The sequence below is a fragment of the Protopterus annectens genome, chromosome 4.part1, assembly GCF_019279795.1.
Source record: "Protopterus annectens isolate FY-2018-M chromosome 4.part1, PAN1.0, whole genome shotgun sequence".
In the NCBI taxonomy this organism is placed as follows: domain Eukaryota; kingdom Metazoa; phylum Chordata; order Ceratodontiformes; family Protopteridae; genus Protopterus; species Protopterus annectens.
Genome location: NC_056734.1, coordinates 179,465,433 through 179,490,819, shown reverse-complemented (window position 1 = coordinate 179,490,819; position 25,387 = coordinate 179,465,433). Strand labels below are relative to the sequence as shown.

The window sequence follows — 25,387 nt, the reverse complement described above, 5'->3', positions numbered from 1 at the left end:
AGCATGGATAGGCTGCCTTGCTGTTACACCAGAGGGACCTGCAGAAATGAGACATTTATTGTCAGTGGGCACAACTGTGCCATTGATACTGTGAGTATGATGCAGTTCAGTAGTACAACAGTTGGCTTCCACAGGTCTACTGCTGATATTGAGAATATCACTCTTGCACAATAATTACCAAGATAACAGCTACAAACTGAGGACACACCTCACACATGCATAAACTAACAGTGTACAGAACAGTCAACTATACATATGGCATGTTACCTGCACGCTCCGAGTCCTGCTGCTGGGTGGCTCCCGCCTCCATCACTATGCATGTATGCTGCTGCTGTTGTTGCTGTTGGGCTGGAGCCACAACACTTAGGAGTAGTCCCTCCAGTCTGATGAGGGGGGGTGTATAGCCACCCCACCACCTGTGGCAAGCTGTTGCCTGTGGATATCCGATGCATGCTGATGGACATTTCTAATTAAATCACTGCAGTGATGGCGTACCAGCTCATATGTCCGGTTATGCGTGCCTATGTCATTTACTCGACAGACCAGGTCTTGCCACAGTGCAGCCCTCTCCTGCTGGTTCTGGCTGGTGCGGGAAAAGAGTATATGCAAAATCCCGCACCAGGCTCTGGTGTATCTCCTCATCCTCCGCAGTGGAGTAGGTAGAGTTTCACTGGTGAACCATAGCCCTGAAAAGGAAAAGAAAAATATGTCAGCAATATATGTCAGCATAATATGGCACACATAATACACATAATACTCGACTGTTGTGATATAACTTCACTCCCATATATAGCATCTGTCTGTCTATTGGGGAATACACATGTAAATGATCAGATATCAGTGCTCAGCTGACAACTGTGCAACAGTACCTGGCACACTCTATACGACAGACTAGTATACTGCAGCAGTCAGCACACTGGTTCAGGTCCAATGCACAACCTCACACTGAGGGTTTCTATCAAGGTACTGTATGGGAAACATGATCAACCCATGCACTGCATGCAATGCACATTACAGATTTCACTGGTAATGCACACTACTCTTACTTGCCATAACCCTACCTACACCGCAGTCACATACAGGGTAACACAGCACAACATATGGCAATGTATTATGTTTTGATCGCAATACCTCACACATTTATCTCTGGCCTCACACCAAGGACACACACTACCATGATAGACAAACAGTCATGGTGAGCAATCACGCCATTACATAACATGCACCCAGTCACTGGCACACTCATTCCACCTCACATAGTTGGTTTTCAATGGGCTCGTGGGTGTGCATTTTGTCTTAGGTAGGTAGTATACTATTGGGCGTGGGCCTACAGCAGCATACTGTGATGCTACCCTGCTGCTTGTGACACACGTGATGTGATCGTACCTGCTCCGGTCAAACAGTTACACAGGGTGACTCATATGGCATATTACCTATCTGCATAACATTCAGCAGGGGTATGTCTGACATCTACTCATGGGGAGCCTTGCGTCTTAATGCTGTGTGGTTTACTCCAGGGTATGTCTTATCTGTGGGTAGGAACCTGTACCTCCACCATGTGCTCTTTACTGCAGTGACAAGGATGACAGACATAGGTCATTTGGGTTGTGGATGTTGTGAGGTGTTACCATGGTTGTTGGACACCTGCCATGGGTGTGACTTAACTATGTATTAGTATAGGTGTGCTCTGTGGTCTTGTCAGTCACTCTGCATAGGTAATGTGTTTGAGTGCATTGTCACAGTTTCTTATGTATGACTGTGTCCTTCTCCATATCTATAGCTGTCATGGGAGGTACATACCATGTAGGACATTGTGGGGTGTGGAGGGGTACAGTAACCTACATGTCCATAGCTGACACACCATGTCTGCTGACACATACCATGTACATATATTACAGGACTATTGTGCCACTGTGTATATCAATGGGGAGCCTATTGTACACGTGTTGCCCCTGTTCCCCCCTGACACATGCGGTGGTGGGCAGGCAAGCACATACGTGGTGGTTACTGGTGTAAGTGTTTTGGAATGGGGTATGGCACTAAAGTATCCACACTGGTGTTCACTCCATGCCTTTGTCACCAGGCACCTGTTGCAATACATCTGCCTCACTCAGTATATATATATATATATATATATATATATATATATAAATATATATATATATATAAATATATATATATATATATATATATATATATATATATATATATAATATATATATATATATATAGATATATAGATATAGATATGGAGAGAGAGGGGGAGAGAGAGAGAGAGAGAGAGAGACAGAGGGAGAGAGAGAGTGGGTGGGACAGAGAGAGAGAGATAGTCATATACAGACATATCTGTAGACAGTCAGATCTGTCTGTATATGTATATGTATCTACATATATCTATATATGTATGTGTGTATTACATATATCTGTATGTACATATTCTATCTATCTATATATGTCTATGTATTTCTGCATCCCTCTCTATCTATGTATACATATATGCATATTATATATCTATATACATACATATCTCGATATACAGATGTATACATATGATATATATATATAAACCTTTTTATTTACACATATGTATACACACACTAATGTACTGATGAACATCCATTACTGTACAACCTACATTGTACATTGCACTACAACCTACATTGATATGTGCACATAGTTACCTTCACATACATATGTATGTACAGCCTTCAGTGACAGTTGCAGTATGTCCCCTGCCCTATGCACATCTTCATATACATAGATACAGACCAATAACACATATGGAGGGTTCACAGTGTGTAGACTATTATATTATTACTTTACATTACCTGTGTTTGTTACTGCTGTTTGCGTTGGCTTTCTGATAGTTGGCCTGCTGCTGCTAAAATTGCCAGCTTCAGTTTGCCTTGGTAGTGTCAGGTTGTGATGACAACTTGTTTGTTTTGTTGTTATATTTTTTCTTTCTTTCTTTCCTTTCTCTCTCTCTCTCTCTCTCTCTATCTCTACCTCCAGAGGGTGCAATGAAAGTATTGCATGTGTGGACTGGGAGTACAGGATGCTTTTGTAGGTATCTGCACATGTCCATGTGATGACCTCTGCACCAATTGTTAGCCAGCATTTACTAATTGCATGCAGCCTGTTGTGTAGTGATTGCAGTTCTCACTTTGATTTCAGGACAGTGCTATAAAAAGTTTTGTTCGGTAGGCGTAGCCCTTTCAGATTATCAGGGTAGGGACCATGCTGGTATGCTGTGGACACTGTTCTGTGAGTGTAAGGGTTGGTATGTCTCTCATATTTTAGGCTGTGTTGTAGACACTGCAATGCATTTTGTACTGTAACCTGAGTATTCCTTCCTCCAGTTTCCTCTTCTCAGTGTGTATGTAAACTGACACCTAAGACTAGTAATACTGTGTATATGGGTGTGTGTGCTTTCCTGTGGGACTTGTGGTGTAACTGGTATATAGCAGTGGCTCTTGCAATTTGTTGCTATGGCTTCAATATTTGCCCTTTACATTCACTCCTTGTATGCCTGCTAGGTGTCTTTACTGTAATGTGTTGCTATGGCTTTCCTATTTTCCATTTACATTCACAGCTTGTAATGCTTGCTATATCTGTTTGAGCAGCAATTCCCTATGTGTTTGTTGTGGTAGGGTGGTACTGCATGCAGTGTGGTCTTGCCATGGTGTGGGCCTTGACACTTAGAAGGGTATTTGATTATGCTGCTGAGCAGGCCTCAGATACTCTCAGGTGCATCTTTTATCAGCCTCATGGAATGGTACATATCAGTGGGATACACCCATGACATTTTCTGATATTCTGCAGCTGTGACTGTGAGTTATTTTGAGCATATGTATTACTACAACATCTGTGATGTGCAAACAGTGCATACATTCAGTAATTCATAGTTACCATTGCATGTGTTGTAACACCTTTCTGCCTACTGTTAATACATTTCACAGGGAGTCAGTGGGGCACAGTTGACATTTGTTTTCAAATCAGGGACATCCCTGTAACTCAGTCACAGTTGCTATGTCTGGGCTCTTAACTATTAAACTATGGCAGTGTTTATCCTGCTCTGAGTATGTGTGTGGCTTGCAAGGTGCTACTGTGACATTATTACCTACTAGCTACCAACTAGCATGGCTGTTTCTCTTCACACAGTAATATTTTACAAATCCACTAGATTTGACAGTAAATATACATGACATGCTTTGTGTACTAGACTTCTTATATTCCCTTTACATTCATTCCTACTATTTCATGATATATTTCTTTCAGCACAATGTTCTTGTATAGCAGTCATGGCTTAGTGGTAAGTCATGCAGACTACTGTTTCCAAGGTCCTGGGTTTGGGACTGACAGTGGGATTTTATTTTGCTTCTGAGCAGACTACAGGCCTTGTCATTCAGAGTGACTAAGGCACTTTTAAGCAGTTGTAAGCGGGTTAGCGCTGGTTTGCACGGAGCTCACGCATGTGCACTGTAGCTTAGCTTCACGCACACACGCTTAGCTAAGCGCACACAAGCGCACACCCGCATATAACTGCTTAAAAGTGCTTACTCTCGCGCACACCTGCGCTAATTTCTTTGAAAGAAAAGAAAATGGGGAGATAGGAAAGTGGTGAAAAAGGGGGCACAAAGAGGGTAGAACAGTAGGTAAACAAGCTTGGGATTTGCAGAAGGGATGTAGGAAAGGCCCATAGCTGCCCATTTCTTTATCAGCAACAGCTGTGCATATCACTGTAATTTGGTGTGAAATTTGAAACCTTCCACCCCTGAGAGAGGGGTGAGGACAACAATATTTCTTGTACAGCCAAATGTAATTCCCAGTTTACATGTCCAGCAGACATGTGTGTGAAATGGGCAGCTATGTATGGGGCGTAATTTTTTTGCGGGTACAGAGTGCCCTTTTTTTTTTTTTCAGGTGAGAGTGGAATGTCAGGTACAGGAAGTAGGTATAGTTGGGGAGGAAGGTAGGGGAGGTTAACAGACAAGACAAACAAGACACATACAGGGGTGGTGTATGACACATGTGGGGGGGAAACACAATTGACAGGGATGGATGTTTGGATATCTCGAGCCCATGAGCCCACAGATGGCAACAGTGGAACTGAGATCCCCACCCATGGGCAGTTGCCACTGTGCCTTCACTGCCCAGGACGGGGTTGTGCTGGGGGCTGTGTAGGATGGGCAGCAGGCATGCCCGTGAGTTGTGCCACCCGTGCCTCAAGCTGGCGTAGGGGCGCAAGCACAGAATGCCTGATTTCCCTATGCACCACAGTCCGGACACTACGGAGGGTGAGTGGATGGTCTCCTCCGGTCACGCTTGCAGAGGGGGGACGAGCCCCATTCCCTGCAGCACTTCCACCCACAGGTGGCACAGGGCCACTGGAGGAGAGTCCGGCCTGGTCACTAGTGCCAGGTGCACTCGCCAGCTGAGGTGGGAGAGGTGGGTCTGCTGGAACCCACCTTCCCTATCGTCCTATGTTTTGCATTATTTTATGACAGTTTGGGTTAGTAACGAACAATAACATTCACAATTAGTTGCAACAGTATGCATTAGTATTCCCATTAACCAAACACCCATAAATTCAAGCCATTGAACAGCAAGCATAACACATGCATAATTTGAACAACAGTACACAATCCAACTACATGCAGGGTTGATTGATGGCAACAGGCCATCAGGTTTGCATGTGTATGAACAGGGCACATGCATCAATGTACATGCAAATATGTATGAACCAACAGGACAAATGTCCAGGGAAATTAATTGTGAATACACATACCCATTTCATGTGGAATGGATTATTTGTGGTTATAGGGTAGGGTGAAGAAATATTTCATTAACAACTTCAAATACCTATACATATGCTGTACATTTCTACTAACTGCAGATATATACACCCTACAGGTCTGACTACAGTTTCCTATGTGTAAACTTAGGCATGTTGGTGATGGGAATGTTACTGCTACATTAATATACATTGCATTTTTATTCATACACATTCATATCTGGCTCTGTTCAGCTACAGCATCCTGCTGCATTTGATTTATATGGCTCTAGACAACTGTGGATGTTTGGTATTTCATACAACCATTCTATCTTCATATTGCAAAGGTACAGCAACATATCCAAATTGTGGGACAGACATTCCAGCTCCAGTACTTTATTGCACACATTTCATTCTTTGGCTGTGCCTGTCACATTCATTTCATTCTGTACTGACTGCAGTATACTTTATTCAGGAGTTATTACAACTTTATTGGTGGATTCATACCTCTTTCTCACACTCTCACTTGTTTTATTTTTACAATTCAGGATGGTACTTAATTCTAGGCTTTATTGACATGTTTTACTTGGTTACAGCAATCCTTTCCAACAGTCTCACTTGTGTCATGTTTCAGATTTTAAACGGGGATATATTTCACACACGTGTTGTACTCAGCTTGTGTAGCTGTAATTTACAGCCTTCTGCAGGTTATGTACTATTACATTACAGGTGGAACATCTTTATTTCAGACTTGTTTCATTTTTATTTTTGGATTACAGGCTTCATCACACTTATGTAATCACACAGTACTAGCAGAATCTCTCTTACACTGTTACTTGAACTTTTTATTAATAAGTGACTTTACTGCACTCTTTTGCAAGCTGTCATACTTATATTTTTTAACAGTTACAGGGAGAGAATTACTAACCTGCCTGGTGGTGCAACCGCACAAGCCTATCAGCATAGGCTCGACGATTCATGGAACGGACACCTGCAGCTGTAATATAAATGAAGTAATTTTGGAATACACATCTCCATAATATCAGCTAGGTTAATTTCTTACATAAATAATTACATGTAACTTACTCAGTAGTGGGGCGTTGGGCATTTGCCGGGCTTCCTGGATCCAATGGTTCAGTTGGTCTTGCTTCCATCTCTTCAGGTCCGCATGGTGGTGACGGACCTGTTCACCAGTCCTTGGTATTCCTGTTGCACTGGTGAGATCATGTGCCAACCGGTCCCATGCCTCAGCTTTGTATGCTCCCCACAGGACCTGGCCCTGCATGAGTTGGGCCTCATGATCATGGACGAGGAGCCAAACCATATATTTGGACTCCTCAATGCCCCACCTCTGTGCTCAGAAGCAACTACCCTCTCCTATCCCTGCCGTCCTGACTGCAAATTGATTCCACAATCAGTTATGCTGTGTATTCCCGCCTATGGGGCTTATATATGCCGTTTTTCCTGCACTTATCTGTGATTGGCCATTTTGGAAATGTATCAGCTTCACAAAACTTGCTTTGTCATGCTTCTCTTTCCATTCATTCCTATATATATGCTAATACTGCATTTCTCAGAGCAACTGTCATGGCTTAGTGGTTCAGTGCTTTGACTATGGTGCTTGGTACCCTGAGTTTGAGCCTGGCCATTGCTTTTTTTTTTTTTATGACTGTCTACACAAGCTAGGTGGTGTGTCTCATTTTACACCTGTTGAACCACTACTCACCTATGGGCAGACATACTCAGCTTGTTAGAGCGTAGCTCAGTTATAGGCACATCTGACATTTTTTTTATTTTTTTATCTCACATTTCTTCAAAATACATGACCCATTTCATTACATTTTACATAAAATATAATTTTATATATGTACATATATGTCAGGGAATTGTTTTGTGCTTATTTCACTAGAAATAAAAATTGATGTTGTGGGGGCTCGAACCGTGACTGCCTCCTCTTCAGCCAACGTCTCTACCGATATGCTATTGCTACTTGGCTTTCTTTGCATATTTAGATCTTATATGCTTTTCCACTGACTGCTAACTGTGGCTAAGCGACGGGCACGCCCGTGCAAATGAGCGCAATTACGGGCAAACATCTTTAAAACTTAGAAAAAATATATAACATGTTAATTTTTACATTTTATGTTTATAGTCTGTGGGGGCATTTGTTGTGTTGTGTTTGCTTAACATTTACGCGGACTCTCTCGTGGGGGTTTACTTTCGGGACTGTTCCTCTTGTAGGGGCGTGTCCGTTTGCAGGACTCGCCCTGCAGACGCCCCCTACTTTCTTACACAGACCATGTTAGCCTTGAGTGTGAGTCAGCATGCCCTCATGCATATGCATGGCATGCTGACATCACACCGTTTAACTGCAGCCTCCGTGTAAGACTTGTAACTCTTACACTGAGGCTTCGTGAATCCTGCCCAATATATTGATAATGTGCTGATTTTCCTCACACATGGCTAAGTACAGCTTTCTTATACTCTTGCTAGCCTTTCAGCATACTTGTTTCAGTTGTTCATTTTATAACTTGGCAGATGTTTAACATGATTACCATTTTTAATACAATTATACAATCAATACAGATATTTTCTTCATGATTAAGATATTTACAAATGGAGCAACCTGTTAGTTTAGTCACTACATCACTTTTTTATAACCATCTCATGCCTTTGTAGAATATATAACAGTATATTGCTTTAACTCTTGCAGATCCCTCAGACTCTAACAAACAAGAAGACTATTGGTTGTTTCTGCTGTTCTTTTGGACCAGTAATCTTAACTGTCACAATGGAAAGGATGGGCTATACTCCCGGTGAGTACTTACTGACAGCTATTTACTCATTATAGTTTGGTTTAAATAATTAGTTCTTTTTTCTCATTATTCAGCTGTTTAAAAATATTATAGTGTTTCTCTGAGTTTGGAAAGCAGTCTTTGGACTAGTACCTGTTGTGAATTGCATAGCAGATGAAGAAATACTTTTTACGATTTAATTTTCAAACAGTAACTTATTTCCTGTAGTCATAGTGACTGTAGTGGTACAGGTCAGTTAACAATGAAACTGAAACCTTCATGTGTTAGGGTCTCTGTGATCAGCAGTGCTTAACACAGTGAAATGACTGATGATCTGTGTGCAAAGCTGTTGTAGTGAAACTACTAGTTTGAAAATATGCCTATAGGAAGTTTGCTCTCAAGCAAAGAAATGCACACTTACATTTCAGTGTTTAACGTAGTCCCTGCAGTTGGGAAATTGCACTGAGGTATTCTACTTAGCCAATTAGAAGACTTCAGAGACAGGGGTTGATAATGAAATGTGCTGTAAGTACCATCAGGTTTATGATGTATATCGGCATTCCATGATGATGCAAGTCAACCTGTTAGTGACAATGCATGACAGATGTATCAAGATGCATTAAGGAAATCGAATAGCAAATTTCTTAGGTCCATAGGTGAATACTAGGCTAACAACCACTAGGACCCTTAAAAGCCTAGCTGTACACCCAAATGTGACCCATTAATTTGATTTATATTTGATTTATTGGAGGTGATTTACTGACTGCCTCTTGTCCATCAAAGACGTAGGAGTCAGTCGAGGGTGAATTTCTGATTACTTCTGATTTCTGATTCTGATCAGTCCAAGTTGTACTTAAATAGGGATAATGAGGAACTCTGCTTCACATGGACAGGGAGCCTGTTCCAGGGAATGGGAATTATCTTAGAAACATATCTGTCTCTCCAAAATGTCCTATTCATGTTGAAAGCAACATTTAGGTCTTTTAATCTAGCAGTTCTGATGCTGTTTGTTTTGTGGATATGCAAAATATTCATCAAAACAGGTTCCAGGGATCCCTTCCTTGTTAGGCAAAGATCACCTCTCAGAAGTCTCTATGATACCAACTAAAGAGACAGGGCTTTCAGTGTAGGACATTGTTTACTCCTGTATTCTTTTTGTAAGGAATCTTTGCGGACATTCTAGTTGCTGCATGTATTTGGTCAGGTACATATCAAAGTGGGCATTATACTCTATAATAGGCATGATGAGGGCCAACTACTGTGGTATGATGGCCTCTCTGGACCTAGATGCCATGCCCTTGCTTATACGTTGAGCAACACAAAAGCATTTTCTTTCTAATTTGGGCACATGTTGGTCGAAGACTATGTTACTAACTACAAGAGTTCCCAGATCCCTAACTAATGAATAAACTTACAGGGATGTTTGACTGATGACTTAGTTACCCTGGGTGGCAGACTTCCTGATAGGTAGTATAATGCATTTCTTGGTACTGAGATTTAAGCCATGGCTTTGGCACCACATAATTGTCTGTATTAGAGCTTCCTGAAGGGTGTTTTCATCTTGAGGGGATTCAATAACTACTCCAAGTTTTCAATCATCTGCAAACTTGGTTGGCCAGAGGCCTTTGACATTGGCTTTGGCATCTGAGAAGTAGATGCCAAAGAGGCATGGGCCTAACACAAAGACCTGGGGTACTCCATTGGTGACTGGCCTCTTTGTGGAGGTGGCTTTACTGATTCTAACCTCCTGTGTCCAATCAGGGAGCCAGCTTGCTATCCAGCATGTTATAAAGGGGTTTATACCTAGTTCTGCAACTTTTTTGGCAATGCATGTGTGGGGTGTTGTATCAAGTGCCTTAGCCAGATCTAGGTAGGCAGTATGCACAGTTTTCTCTGTTATACATTGCCTTAGTGACCTTTTCAAAGAAGTCCATCAGATTCCGTAGGCATGACCTTCCTTTGAGAAAGCCAAATTGGGATGGATCCAGTGTCTGGAGGTCTATGTGCTTGTTGATAATTTCCAAAATTCTTTCCATGGCTTGGCTTTGCAAATAAGACTAGTTAGACAAATAGGTCTGTAGTTTCCAGGATCTGTTGAAGGTCCACCCTTATGAAGAGGGATAACTGTTGCAGTCTTCCATTCACATGGCACAAATCCTGTTTTAAGACTATAGTTAAATAATGACTCCAGGGGTCCTGATAAGTCATATTTTAGACTAAGCAGGAGGCATCCTAGGATGTTATTGGTGCCCATTGATACCGTATTATTGGCTTTAGCAAGTGCAGCCAGTGCATGCTGCCTAATTATAGTTGGAAGAGTTATGTTTGAGGATATTATTGGGGGGTGGTTGGGGGTAAGAGGAGTGTAAAGCTGAAACTGAATTTGTCTACTAACTAGGTTGATATATCACCAGAATCTGTGAAACTGACACCATTAACCACCAGTTCAGTACCTTGCTTTGTGCTACCCTTGCGGTTCCTGACATAGCTGAAGAAGACCTTATGGCTATCTCTCACCTGGGAGGATATCTTAACCTCAAAGTTGGCTTTGCTAGAATGAATTAGCCCTCTTAGTTGCCTATTTACTTTGATGAGAAAGTTTTTATATTTATGGGAATTACCCTTATTTTATTTCCTTTTGTTGTATATCCTGTTTAATTTGGGATGCTGCCAGGGCAGTTTGTCTCTAGGGCTAGTTCTGGACTTACTTCTGGTAGGTACAGCACCCTCTATGTAGCCAATGATGTGGCTGTACAGAGTATCTGAGAGCTATTCAGAATAGGCTGGTGTGTTCTCGGTGTTTGGAAAGGCACTGCATTTTGAAAAACCATCACTTAATAACAAGTAATTTGCCTTGGAATAGTTACTAACTGTTACAGGTTTTAATGGGATTATGGAGTTGATTTTGATTTCAAAGGAGGTAGCATTATGGTCAGACCTTACGAGGGAGGACAAGACATGGGGGGTGGACAGCATTCTCCCATATTTGTGAGCATGAGGTCCAGTATGTTGGAACCTCTAGTAGGCCTATTTACTATTTGGTCAAGGATGTTTGTATTTACAAAGTCCAAACGTTTCTGTGCCTGTATATTTGAGGCTGTGTAGTATTACCAGTCTATAGAGGGGTAATTAAACTCTCCCATGAGTAGGATGTTAGGCTGGATGGTAAGTGTCTCCAATAGGTCCAAATATGCACTCTGAGCTTTTTGGGACATGGAGGTGACCTATAGCTGGCTAGGATATAGTATGGGAATTTGTCTCCCTGTGATCCACCCAAGGAAGTACTTCAGCATGTCATTTTGTTTCACCACCCTCACCCAAGAGGCATGTTTATTATTGATGTATATTGAGTCACCTCCACATTTAACCCTTGTCTGCAGAGCTACTGGTTTAAAAGTGTGGAAGGCACTGAAACTTTGCACTGTCCGGGTACTCTTTACTGCTTTAAAACATGTCTAGATATCTATATTCTTGAGTGTGAAGAGGGCTTGGAGGGAGTGTAGATTTTTATTTAAGCGCATGGCATTGAGAGGTAACACTTTCAGTTTCTGTTGAACTGATTTTGCCATGTCGGTAGGTTTGTCAATTTGGCATTGCCTGAAAAAGGCACTGCAGGGAGGACAAAGCCTAGGGCAGTATTCAAAAGCCTAGAGGGGAAAGGGGAGACCATCCTTGGTGAAACAATGTGGTCTGTTGACCTTGATCTCCTAAGATGGCAAATATTGGATCCCCTTAGAATGACACCAGAAAGACAGACAGTTGTTGAAATCACTCATTTTTTGTGCTCATATTGTAGGATCATCCTCTGTGATGATAATATCCTGCTAAGTGTCAAGTTCATACCAGCTTGGGACACATTGTCTGAAAACTCCATAATGTCTTTCTTCACACAGTCCAGAAAGGTACATCTCAGGTCATTTACACCTACATGGACTATGATGAAATCATACTGGTTCCTGACTGTAATGACTTGAGTGTGGATTATGGCTCTAGATGCCAAACTAGCAGTTCTCTTCTCCTTGTTCAGCCTTGTTAGAGGGATATCAGTATATCTTACAATGGAGTCCCTTATGAACAACCTCTAAGCACTCGACTCCATACAGTTTGGCTTTGTCAAGGTGAGTTCATGTCTGTTAAATCTGGTTGACTTCTTTGAGACAGTCACCAAAGCCATGGATGAGGGGAAGATGGTGAATACCACCTACCTTGACTTGGCCAAAGCCTTTGACACTATTCCCCACTCAGACATAGTAGATAAACTCTCTCAACTAGGCATCAATCCATATGTTACCAGATAGGTAGCAAACTAGTTCATTGATAGAACCCACCTAATCAAAATAGGGGAAGCCACCACAAGCAGTAGACCAGTAATGAGTTGCATACCCCAGGGATTGGTCTTTGGACCTCTGTTATTTGGGATATACTTCTCTGAGATGCAGGCCAAAATCAGTAGGTTATGGCTGACCAGGTTTGCAGATGACTGCAAGCTGGGGGCAATCATCAATTCCCCAAGTGATGTGGACATTCTCCAAGAGGGTCTCACTCAAACAAATGACTGGTGCCAGAAACATGGCCTCAAGCTGAATGCCAAAAAAATGCTCATCATCCCCTTTGGGGAGAGGGACGCCCCCACATATTATCACATTAATAATAATGTCCTAAGTACACAATCAGTATTGAGGGATTTGGGCACCCAGGTTGATAGCAACCTGACTTTTGACCACCGTGTTGCTTCCATTGTACAGAAAGCTTTCTACATGGCCCACCTCATAAGTAAGGGTATCTCAACAAGGGACAAAGAGGTCATAACATCCTTGTATTCTTCCCTTATAAGGCCAAATATTGAGTACAATGCCACCTATGGCATGTACCTTGCAAAGCACATGCAGCAGCTGGAGAGACCACAGAGGATGCTTACCAAGAGAATTCACGGCCTCAAACATGTGCCCTACACAGATAGGCTAAAAGCCCTGTCCTTCTACTCAATTTCACACAGACTCCTCAGAGGTGACCTCTGTCTGGCATACAAAGCAATCTCAGACCTCCCCTTGATGGGACTGCTGTATATCCGCAAGTCAAGCGCTACTCGAGCAACCCATACGCGTGAACTCAACCAGGTGTGTGATATCAATAGGACTTGTTAGCAGGACAGATTTGTGTCCAGGAGACTCCCCATCTGTGGAATAGACTCCCTCTCCACGTAAAGCAGAGTACCTCATTATTCTTTTTTAAGTGCAACTGGGATAACTGGATAGCAAACAGAAAATACACCCCTGGGAGTCCACCTGTGTCCCTGCTGGACAGGGACTTTGGTTGCTGACTTGTCTAAACATGTGCTAAACTCTTGGCTAGGCTTATAAGAGCCTCAGGTCCAATAGACTAGTACCAGCCTATGATCCTATGATCCTATGATGAGAGCCATGGGAAGTGTATCTGCATGCCTTAGGGGCTCAATGTTTGGGACTCTACTCAGAGTGACAGTATGTGTGTTGTTAGGTGTTGTTTTTTCACAGTGTCTTCAGGTTTGCTGAGGCATAATTTTGACAGCAGGTGGTCTACATGACCTTTGTTGTTTAGGAGGATTGCTTTTAATTGCCTCAGCATATGTTAGTCTATGTGAGTGTTGTGTGTGGTTTCAAAAACCTGATGTAGATTTCTTTATAGTTTCATAGATGTGTACTAGGCTAATGGACTTGGAGACTTTACAAGGCTAACCCATAGAAGTGCCCCAGCATCATGCTGCCCAAAGTTGGTTCCCAATGCCTCTATCAAGTAGAGCCACTGCAGTGATCCCTGGGGAGACCTTTCTATTTCCCATCCACTCATCAAGATTACTCTTGAAGAGGGCCAGTGAGGTGCTCTGCTTGACATGTATAGGTTCATAGGTTAATAGGTATGTACTAGGCTAATGGCCCTGGAGCCTTTACAAGCCTAGCCCATAGGATTACCCTAGCATTGTGCCACCTGTCCTTAGTTCCTAGTGACTCTGTCGAGTAGAGCCACTGCAGTGATCTCCAGGGTGAATTTTCTATTTCTCATCCACTCATCAAGATTTCTCATGGACATGGCCAGTAAAGTGCTCTGTTTGACATGTATGGGAAGTCTATTCCATAGCATGGGCAGTCTCTGGGTTATGAGCCTGTCCCTCCAACATGTTCTGTTGATTGTGGTAATGAAATTGAGGTCTCAGGAGCATGTGGTGCAGAGGGATTGGGATTTCTTTAGATGTAGCATTTCTAACAGAGCTGGGTCAGACATGGCTTTGTAAGTCAAGCAGAGATCACCACTAAGTAGGAGATATGAGACAGAGAATAGTTAGAGTGTTTGGAGTCTGTCCATATAGGACAAGTGTTTAAGGCCTAGGATCCTCTTTGTGAGGTACTTTTGTGGCCTCTCCTGTTGTTGCAGGTGTCTAGTGAGGTAACATGCCAAATGGGGCATTGTACTCAATGACTGGCTTAATGAGGGAAGAGTAGAGGGAGACAATGACCTCTTTCTTCCTGGATGCAAACCCTTAGTAATGTGATGTGCCACACAGATGGACTTTCTGACCACAGTGGCAATGTGGTGGTCAAAAGGGAGGTTGCTGTCAACCTGCATTCCCAGATGTCTTATAATGCCTTCTGTGTTCAGTGGACTTCCATTGGTGTGGTAATTTATGGGAACTAGGTTTTTTCCTAAGGGGATGATGATACATTTTTTGGCATTGAGCTTAAGGCCATGGTTCTGACACCAGTTGTTGGTCTCAGTGAGGCCTTTCTGTAGGATGTCAACATCACTTTTGGAGTTAATAATGGCTCCCAACTTGCAATCGTCTGCAAATTTTGTCAGCCAGAGACCCTTCATGTTGGCCTGGACTTCTGAGAAGTAGATACCAAACAGGAAAAGAGCCAGGACCGATCCCTGTGGGATTTTAGTCTCCAATGCCATTGTGCAATTACACCTCCTGCATTGTTTGTCTGATTGTTTAAGGACTAAGTGGTTGCCAGTAAACATGAGAAAAAATTCTAAAAAGCCCTCCGATACTTGGTTAAAAGACACTGGGTGGGTATAGCTCTGTTTTGGAAATAGGACCTAGCCAGAGTGCTAGCTGTTAAATAAAAACAAATGATAACAACACAGGAGGCTCAGATACAAAAGTTTACTAGTGTACACAAGGAGGCAAAAAAACATACAAGTAGAGTTTTGTCTGACATGATGCAGGAAATACACAATTTTATATAGTCTTACATTTAAGCTGTGCCCACTTTACTGACGTGGTTAGTCACAGGACACTTACATCACTATGGTCTACAATATTCTATTCATAAGAAAAAGCTGATGTTATACATTTTAAAAGTTTTTTCATGGGAATAATACAGCCTTTGCAAAGCACCTGGTTAGTTATAATGTCTTTTTGTAAAATGTTACTTTTTTAAGGTCAGGCCTGCTTGAATACAATAGTTGGTTTAGTCTTGTAATATACTTTTTTGTTCTTCTTGCAACATTACTTTAGCAGCTGTGTTTTATTTCTTGATAACATTTACAAGGCCAATTATTTTAGAGGAAGGAAGAAGAATTTTTAATGCTTTATATATTTAATTTTTTTGACCCAGCAGATAATTATTAGTGAAAAACATAAGCTTGCTGAGCTGGCTACTGCCAGGGTCAGAGTTTAAATACACTGCAGCTCCAAAGCTTTAAGCAATTACATGTAAAATCATTTTCAACTCCGGTACCACCTTTAACATTCCTATAAGAAAAGTGCAGTCCGGGTCTGAACTGTCTGCAAACAGCTACAGCTAACTTTGAACCTAACACCACTCTTAAGTATTCAACTCTGGTACCACCTTTAACATTCCTATAAGAAAAGTGCAGTCCGGGTCTGAACTGTCTGCAAACAGCTACAGCTAACTTTGAACCTAACACCACTCTTAAGTATTCAACTCTGGTACCACCTTTAACATTCCTATAAGAAAAGTGCAGTCCGGGTCTGAACTGTCTGCAAACAGCTACAGCTAACTTTGAGTATGTGTCTAACTGTTTGAGCCAATCTGCATTTTCCCCTGGAGAGCACTGTGCTTTGGCTGTAAGCAGCCCCCCCCCCACCACCACCACCACACACACACACACACACATCTTCCACTTTCTCTTATTCCCTTCTGTTAGCAAATAGTATCAATAACTGATCAATATTGTGTGTTTGTTTATTTAAACTATACCACAGTAGCCTACTGATACAAGGTTATCCTGGTTTTCCACCTGAGAAATTAAGACAAGACTTACAGTTTCAGAGCAGTCCTTGGTCAATTGTGATTGTTCTTAACACATACTTGTCTTGCTTTGGCTCATTAGCAGCAGTACAAAGAACTGCCTGCTCACACCCTTGTTCTCCCCTCCCCTTCCCTGTTTATTACCTTAAGACAATCCCAGAGTTAATAAATATTACCTGTGGCAGGCACCATTTGTAAAACTACAATCCACTCTGCTACAGGCCCCATGAAGGCTCAGTGTCTCTCCAGTAAGTGTTTTACAACTGTAAATGCCTATTTATGTTTAATTGTATTAGACATTTTACAACTGTATATGTTTATGTTGAATTTCAAGCCTGTACTCCAATCTGCTTACTTACACTATCAGACTATTTACCCCACTCATAGGACCAAAAACTGGGACTGGGTTAGCCCCGCTCCGCTTCACCCTTGCTACGCTTGGGCTCGCTCCCCTCCCTGCCCCCTTATCCCACCCGCCCCACTGTGTCTACATTTATAGCCACTAGGCCACACCCCTACTTCCTCTCCAACCTACACAACTTCCTCTCCAATTTCCTCCCCCCCACCACTTTACTGTTTAACCACTACTATTCCTCTGAAGCACATTGACCCCACCCATTGATGACATATAACATGTCTATAAATAATTATAAACTCCTTCCTCTTATCTTACCACTCTTAATTCTGCCATACTTTCTTACTAGCTATGAAAATCTCACATTTGTAGGTTTCTCTTATCCAAAATGCCAAACCAAGACCCCCTACCTCCACTGACTGGAACTTGCCCACTACTACACTACCCCAAAATTATATATTCCAACCACTTGCTTCTAAAAACCACTCCAATCAACACCAAAATCCAAATATGAACTAAAACTACTATTCAAAGTTATTAGACTACTAGCGTATCTAAGAAAAAACATAATCAAAGATGGGGACATCCATCCTAATCCAGGCCCAACCTTAACTCAAAATCCTACCAGCCCACCACTCTCCCACCGACTGGTCAACTCCCTCCTAATATGCCACTTAAACATTAGAAGCCTAAAAAATAAGATACATAGCCTGCATGCTGTACTAGCCACTTACCTCCCCAACATAATGTGTCTATCTGAAACATGGCTCCGGCCATCAACCAAAGACAATGAGATCCTGCCTCCTGGTTACAATATACTTAGGGCAGATAGAGTAAAGAAAAGAGGAGGAAACGCTGAAATACTAGCTCTAAAAATTCTACTAAATAATCCTAAGGGCATTAACCTAATTGTCACCTATATTCCCCCTGGGAACAATGTAGAAACACTAGAGGTCATTCTACATTGGATAGCCAACAACTACCCTCAAGAAACCATTGTCCTGGGCGATGTTAATATTGACTGGAACCAATGCACAGCACAGTCCAACCCCATCCCTGTTAACCTACATGGATTCTCTCAGATAATATCATCTACCACACGTACAGGTAACAATAACCAAAAAGAGAGTATACTAGACTGGATACTCACCAACAGTCATCCCCAGAACTATATGTCTGGAACTCTCCCTAATGATCTTAGTGATCACCTGCTCACATACATCATGAAAGACAAAATTAATTGTACAAGCTTACCTATTTATAGGTCTATCAGATCCAAGAAAAACTTTGACCCAACTAAATTTCAACTTGAACTCAAATCATGTAACTGGAAAAACTAAAGTTCCTTCCCCTTGATGAGGCAGTGTCATCATTTAACAATTCATTCCTTACTATACTTGACTCACATGCCCCTAAATGCTCAATAAGAATTAAAACTCAACTAGCACCCTGGCTAACAACAGACACCAAAACCAAAATAACAACTAGAGACAAAGCGTGGGATAAATGGCGCACTACCAAACTACCCCTAGATCGTATCAAATTCCAACAACTTAGAAATGAGACTAAAAAAGCCATCATACTAGATAAGAAAAATTACTTCTACAATCTGCAACATAAACATCAGAATAACCCTCAAAAGTACTGGGCAGGCATAAATAAACTTCTCCAACCAGGCAAATCCACTACTCCGACCCCAGGAACATTATCTGACAAGAGCCAAGAAGATATAGCCAATTCATTCAATACGTTCTTCACAGAAACCATCCAGTCATTAGCTAATCAACTTTCTCCTCCCCACACTTCTATAAACACTATATCTGACTCACCACTCTCTTTTAACTTCCAGCCAGTGTCCACATCCTTTATCAGATCCCTTTTGAAAAAACTGAAGCCAACCACCCTTTCAGCCGATCTTCTGCCGGCTGAATACCTGCAAATTGCTGCAGATGTCGTAGCCTACCCTATCTCAATCCTAATTAACAGAACCATAACCGAGGCCTCAATCCCCTCAATTTGGAAAATATCCTATGTTATTCCACTCCACAAAGGAGATTCATCCACAGAACTATCCAACTATAGACCTATAGCCATACTATCACCACTTGCCAAAATTATGGAAAAGTGCATGCACAACCAACTAATGCTCTATCTAACCCAAAATAAACTACTCACAGACTCTCAACATGGATTCAGACCCCATCATAGTACAACCACTGCCCTCCTCTCTTTTACTGAAAACATTAATCTTAACCGGAATAATAAAAGAATATCCTCCACTCTCTTCCTGGACCTATCAAAAGCCTTCGATATGGTAAACCATCAGTTACTTCTATATACTTTAAAAACCCTGTATCTAGATACTCCAGCCCTTGACTGGTTTCAAGCTTACCTCACTGGGAGACATCAAGCAGTAATGTGGCAAAACAAGCTCTCCTGCCTACTACCAAATACCATAGGAGTTCCTCAAGGTTCCATATTAGGACCTCTCCTCTTTTCAGTCTTCATAAACGACATCCAAACAGTCATCCCTGAAGCCACCTGCATTCAATATGCAGATGACTCGACTATAATATGTTCCAATGCCTCTCTTGCAAATCTACTAACTACCACCCAACATAGCTTCACCAAAGTCGAAAACTGGCTTGCCAACCATCTCCTGATCTTAAATCCAAACAAAACCAAGTTACTTCTCTTCTACCCAACCAATAGATCTCCGACTGAAAACTTCACTATAAAATCCAATAATGGGACCATCATCTCCCCAGACACCTATACAAAACTATTAGGAGTAAACATTGACAATAAACTCAGATTTGATATACATATCAACCAAGCCATTAAGTCAGTCAACAAGAAACTTGGGACCCTATATAGAATTAAAGCCTTCCTTACCCGAATGCCAGGGCAGCCACAGCCCGTTCACACCTTCTCTCTACCCTACTATATGCCTCTCCTGTCCTCACTCACCTTAACAAATCTGATCTGGCCAAGCTCTCATCCTGCTATAATCACATTGCCAGGTTTGTTACAGGCCTACCCTACAGAACACACCACTGTACTAACCTGAAAAAGCTTGGATGGATAGAATTCCCATACCTTCTTCACCAGTCCCAACTCATAGAGGCCTTCAAAATCCTTAAACAACCTGAGAATACCCCAGCACTAAAAAACTTAATGACTCCCTACTCCAATGTAAGCTGCCTTCGCTCAGCAAACAGACTCCTTGTCCAAACAACTAAATCTCTCAACCTAGGTGGTGACGCGCTATTTGTCAACACCACTGGTAAAATATGGAACTCTCTCCCAAATAACATCACGCTTGCAACTTCTCTAAGTCAATTCAAAAATAGTCTAAAACTCCACTTCAAGTCACACTGGCTATGTCCTTGCTCAAACCCAGACTAGCTCTGTGCCATTAACTAAAACATAAACAACTAGCTAAGATGATAAGTACTTTGTATACTGTGATAAAGAAATATGTATCCTGTCTAACTCTATGTCATTATACTGCCTACAGTCCTTGCTAATATATTATTAATGTTGCATTTGTAGTAATCTCAGAAATAGTAATGGCAGTCTTGTACTTGTATGTAAATAGCCTATGTTTTTGTTAAGTTCTTTCAGCTCATTTACTGTACCTAATTATCAATGTAACTCTGTTGGAGCTTTTCTCCCCGGGCCACCGCTGAAAAAGGACATGTATCCAGTCGGACCATCCCAGTTAACAAATGTAAAATAAATAAATAATAATAATTTTTTATTGCCATATTATAAATAGAATAAAATGCATTATATACTATTTGCTTTTAAACTAGCACTTTATACATGTTTAAATACATATTTTTTAACACTAGCCAATCAAAATAAAGGCAGTATTGGAGCTCTTTCAATAACTTTAGATTAATGTGTTAGTGGGGAATGGGGTAGACACAGAATGTAAGCAGATAAATGATAAGCAGAATATGAAAACACTGAAGCCAAACTGGAACAGAAACAATTCTCGCACTATTGAACTTCTACTGCAGTTTAAAGCATCTTACTATGCAGAAATTTACCATTTACACTGTTTATGGAAAAAAATGCAGTAATAAATTATTACGGCACAAATCTAGTAGTAGTATGCCGTCTTACAACTGTGAAAATAACTACAAGACTTTTGCCCAGCAGTGTTTAAAATACAAGCAGATAGCATTTACCAGTAATTCTGCTTGTGGACATAGAAGGTCAGAAACACAAATTTTGTCCTACTGCTAATTAAAATACAAGATTGAAGCCCCAGAATAAATTAAAACATCCAATCAGTGGAACAGAGCAGAAAAATACAAAGCAGTATCACCAAGCAAGTCACAACTTCACTTAAATATTCGAGCAGAACTGAAATAATTAAAATAATCTAATTTTCTTTCCTTTTTTGAAATGCTAGTTACTCATCAGTTCCACACCTCTCCAAGTCTTGGATAAAATACAAATAAAGATATATTTGTATTTTAATTCTTGATTGGTAGTTTAATTGCTGACACTGAAGTTTGTTTGCAAAAGTAGTGGCATGCTGTTTTTATAGATTTTTCATCCAGCTAACATGATTTCAGCATTGATAAGTTATAGAGTATGAAATATTTTATATGTCTGTTACTTGTGAATATTAGGCTTAATACATTCTAGTACAATCTTGGATATGCTGGTTTAAACAGGTGCCAGTGCATTCTGCATTCCACTTTATGAAAAGACTTTCATATCCTGGGTTCATTACATGAATATAAGTATATTGTTATTTATTAGTTATAAAGAAAATTATGTAGTCTGTATTAAATTAAGAATTAGTTTTTTTGGTTTGAAATAAAGTTGGGAGTACTAAGAAAGATAATTCACCCTAGATACAGAATTATAAGATTTCTTCTATAACAGTAACACTGTCAAACAATGTTCTATATGCCACAAGTGCCGAATATAAAGATTGTAGTGAAATATATGGACTACTGCAGTAAATAAATCTACATATTTGACATGTAAGATGAATATGTGGCTAAGCAGTGAAATTACTTTAATTGAAACAACTTATATAAAAAAAATGGGCAGACATGACACCCCATCAATTAAAACAACCAAAAAAAAAAACAGTGTGCTCCCCTGCATGCTTCTCATTCCAGCATCTACAACTTTACTAATCCTGTGATTATACAACCATGGGGGAAAGGAAAACCTCCCTTACCTCCTTTAGTCCCTCGGTCTAATGATGATGTTTTATTAAATAGCCTTATTTTGTTGAAACAGGCAATTGGAAAAGACTAGTTTTCCAGTGTAAATGCAAATGAAACACTGTCTATGCAGTTACAAACTGTTTGTCATCTGCACAACATTCCACAGATATTTTCATCTACTTTACAGTATCAGTATAAAGTGACAAACAACTCCATTGTATTTCTCAAATCAAATGAAGTAATTCAATTTAAAATAAACTGAGGACTTAATCTATGCATTTCTAGGAGGCATATGTCTTTCTTTGTGTGTGTATGTCCAGCAACGTATGCATACAGTGGATATATATATATATATATATATATATATATATATATATATATATATATATATATATATATATATATATATATGGGTCTACCTGATAACACTGACACACCAAAACACCGACAATGAAATAACCGACACGACAAAACCGAAAGTTCAAAAACACGAAACTTCCACATGCCCAACAAACCACAATCCCAACAATCAACAAAACAAATACCTTTCCCAAAAAACACACACACACCACAAGCACACGAAAAACCTTACAAACCTACACTAAACCTTACATACACAACTATCTATGCACTAACCTTAACCTAAACCCTAACCCTAAGGTCCGTCACTATCGCATACTTACCCGCACCCTAACCCTAACTCACTTAATCCGCCCCTAACTCTTAAGTCTGCCACTGCTGCACTCTTACCTTACCTGCACCCTAACCCTAACTCGCTTAATCCACCCCTTATCCTCAAGTCTGTCACTATCGCACACTTATCTTACCCACACCCTAACCCTAACTCACTTAACCTGCCCCTAAACCTAAAGTCCATCACTATCACGCACTTACCTGACCTGCACCCTACCCTAACGTCTGTCACTATCACACACTTACCTTACCCACACCCTGACCCTAACGTTCGTCCTTATCGCACACTTATCTTAACATGTCGGTGTTCTCAGCATCGGGATTCTCAACTTCGGTCTTCTACATTGTCGATCTTCCGGTGTCGGTGTTCTCGTTGTCAGCGTTGTGGACTTTTGGCATTTTCACATAGACCTATATATATATATATATATATATATATATATATATATATATATATATATACATACATACACACACTCACACACTCCCACACACACACACACACACACATATATATATATATATATATATATATAGAGAGAGAGAGAGAGAGAGATACATAGCTACAAATAGCATCATGGTTACTGCTCCCTTAAAATGTGCTAGCTCAGTAAGGTCAGAGTGGTGGATGTCTGCTTTAAGGATACTGAACAGCTACACAGAGAGATAGATAAAGCCCAATGTGCTGGTTTAGAGCACATTTCTGACTGGTGATTCTTAACGTGCTCCTGGGAGGACAATGGAAAATTTACATATACTACAATGATGACATATAGCAATCTAGTGGGTATATCTGAAAGAGATAGGAGCTAGACCCTTTAGAGAAGAAGCCATTTAGAATTTTTCCTGACTTTGTAGAAGGTGAACATATTTTGGTGTAGCTCCGTCTGTGGAATTACAAAGCAACCAACTCTTTGTTGTGAGGTCTCAGTAAGTGCTGTTCATTTGTTTTGCCAGAACTCTGCCTTGAATGGAAAAAACTGCAGCTGAATGTAAAGAAGTATTGGTCTTGGCTTGAACTCTGAAAAGCCTACATAGCAAGAATGTGAGAAGAAATTTTGTTTTTGGCTGCAGAATGAAGTGCTTGATATTCTTTCATAATTTTATTTATTGAAAAAAATGAGTTGCAATCTGGAATAATCTGGCTCCAGTGACTACTGTATTAGTTGTAAACAAAACAAATGTATATCTCTGTATCTCTATGTATCCATTTTCTATATCTTTATCAATAGACTATGTGTGTGTGTGTGTGTGTGTGTGTGTGTGTGTGTGTGTATATATATATATATATATATATATATATATATATATATATATATATATATATATATCAAAAACACATTTGTCACCTCTACATATATTCTGTGTACAAAGCTAGATAACTAAGTATAGTAGATATTATTTGCAGACACTTGCAAGCATATGCAAACAGAACTGCAGATGGTGTCTAGATACACAGTATAAAGTTGCCAGAATTGCAAATATCATGCACCTTTGCTCAAAGCATGACATACCGGGTCCCTATGATTTCGTTAAAGAATCAGATCATCGAACAGCATTTTGGACTTTATCAAACCTGCCGTTCATCAAACCGCTCTGAATGAGATTGCATTATGGTGAGGATATGGACATTTGCCCTTTCCCTACTGTAGTGCGATCTAGGAGCTGGTATATATTATTAGCAGGAGGTATGGGAGGTGCACCCCCCAGAAGAAGGAGTTTTGATTAATGGCATTTGCAATGAAATGCTGTTGGATGGCCCAGTTCTTTGATGTAATAATATAGACCCCATAACGATGGACAAAAACATTGAAGTATATATTTTCTTCACTATTTCCAAATGGTGCAGATATTTACCTCTTACCTACCATGAAGCTAGACAGCCTCATTGTTAATAGATCATCTCGTATATGCAGCTTTCACAGAATAGAGGCATTGTGATACAGATAAGCTGCAATATTTAGCTCATCTATTCTATAAATCACCAGTGAGCTAGACAGGAATGGAATGTTTCAGAATGTTATTTCTCAAGTGTGTAGTATGATTGTGACTAATTGTGCATTGTACTAATAGTGCATAGTGCTAATATTAGCAAACTACTGCTACTTAGCTGCCTTTGTGGACAGTGACAGTTCAAAGTCTGAAAGTTTGCTGGTCTTCACAGGACCATACATATGATATAGGATGCACCACTTGACTGTATGTTTATGAATGTCTTGATCTTGCTGGTATGCAAAAGATTTTTCTTTGGGAAGTTAACTAGCACATTGACAATAAGCCCCTAAGAGCTGATCCAGTTGTTTAGAATTTGGAAACTG

General features: G+C 40.6%; 1 protein-coding gene across 1 annotated transcript in view; it reads left to right on the top strand.

Annotated features, from left to right (window-relative positions):
* The first annotated feature begins 8,487 nt into the window (after positions 1-8,487).
* Positions 8,488-25,387, top strand: part of LOC122800807 (arrestin domain-containing protein 3-like) — a 253,670-nt gene continuing 236,770 nt past the window's right edge. The window contains exon 1 of the mRNA XM_044070085.1: positions 8,488-8,589. Coding sequence (XP_043926020.1) covers positions 8,565-8,589 — 25 coding nt within the window. The 5' untranslated portion in view covers positions 8,488-8,564. The remainder of the gene's footprint in view (positions 8,590-25,387) is intronic.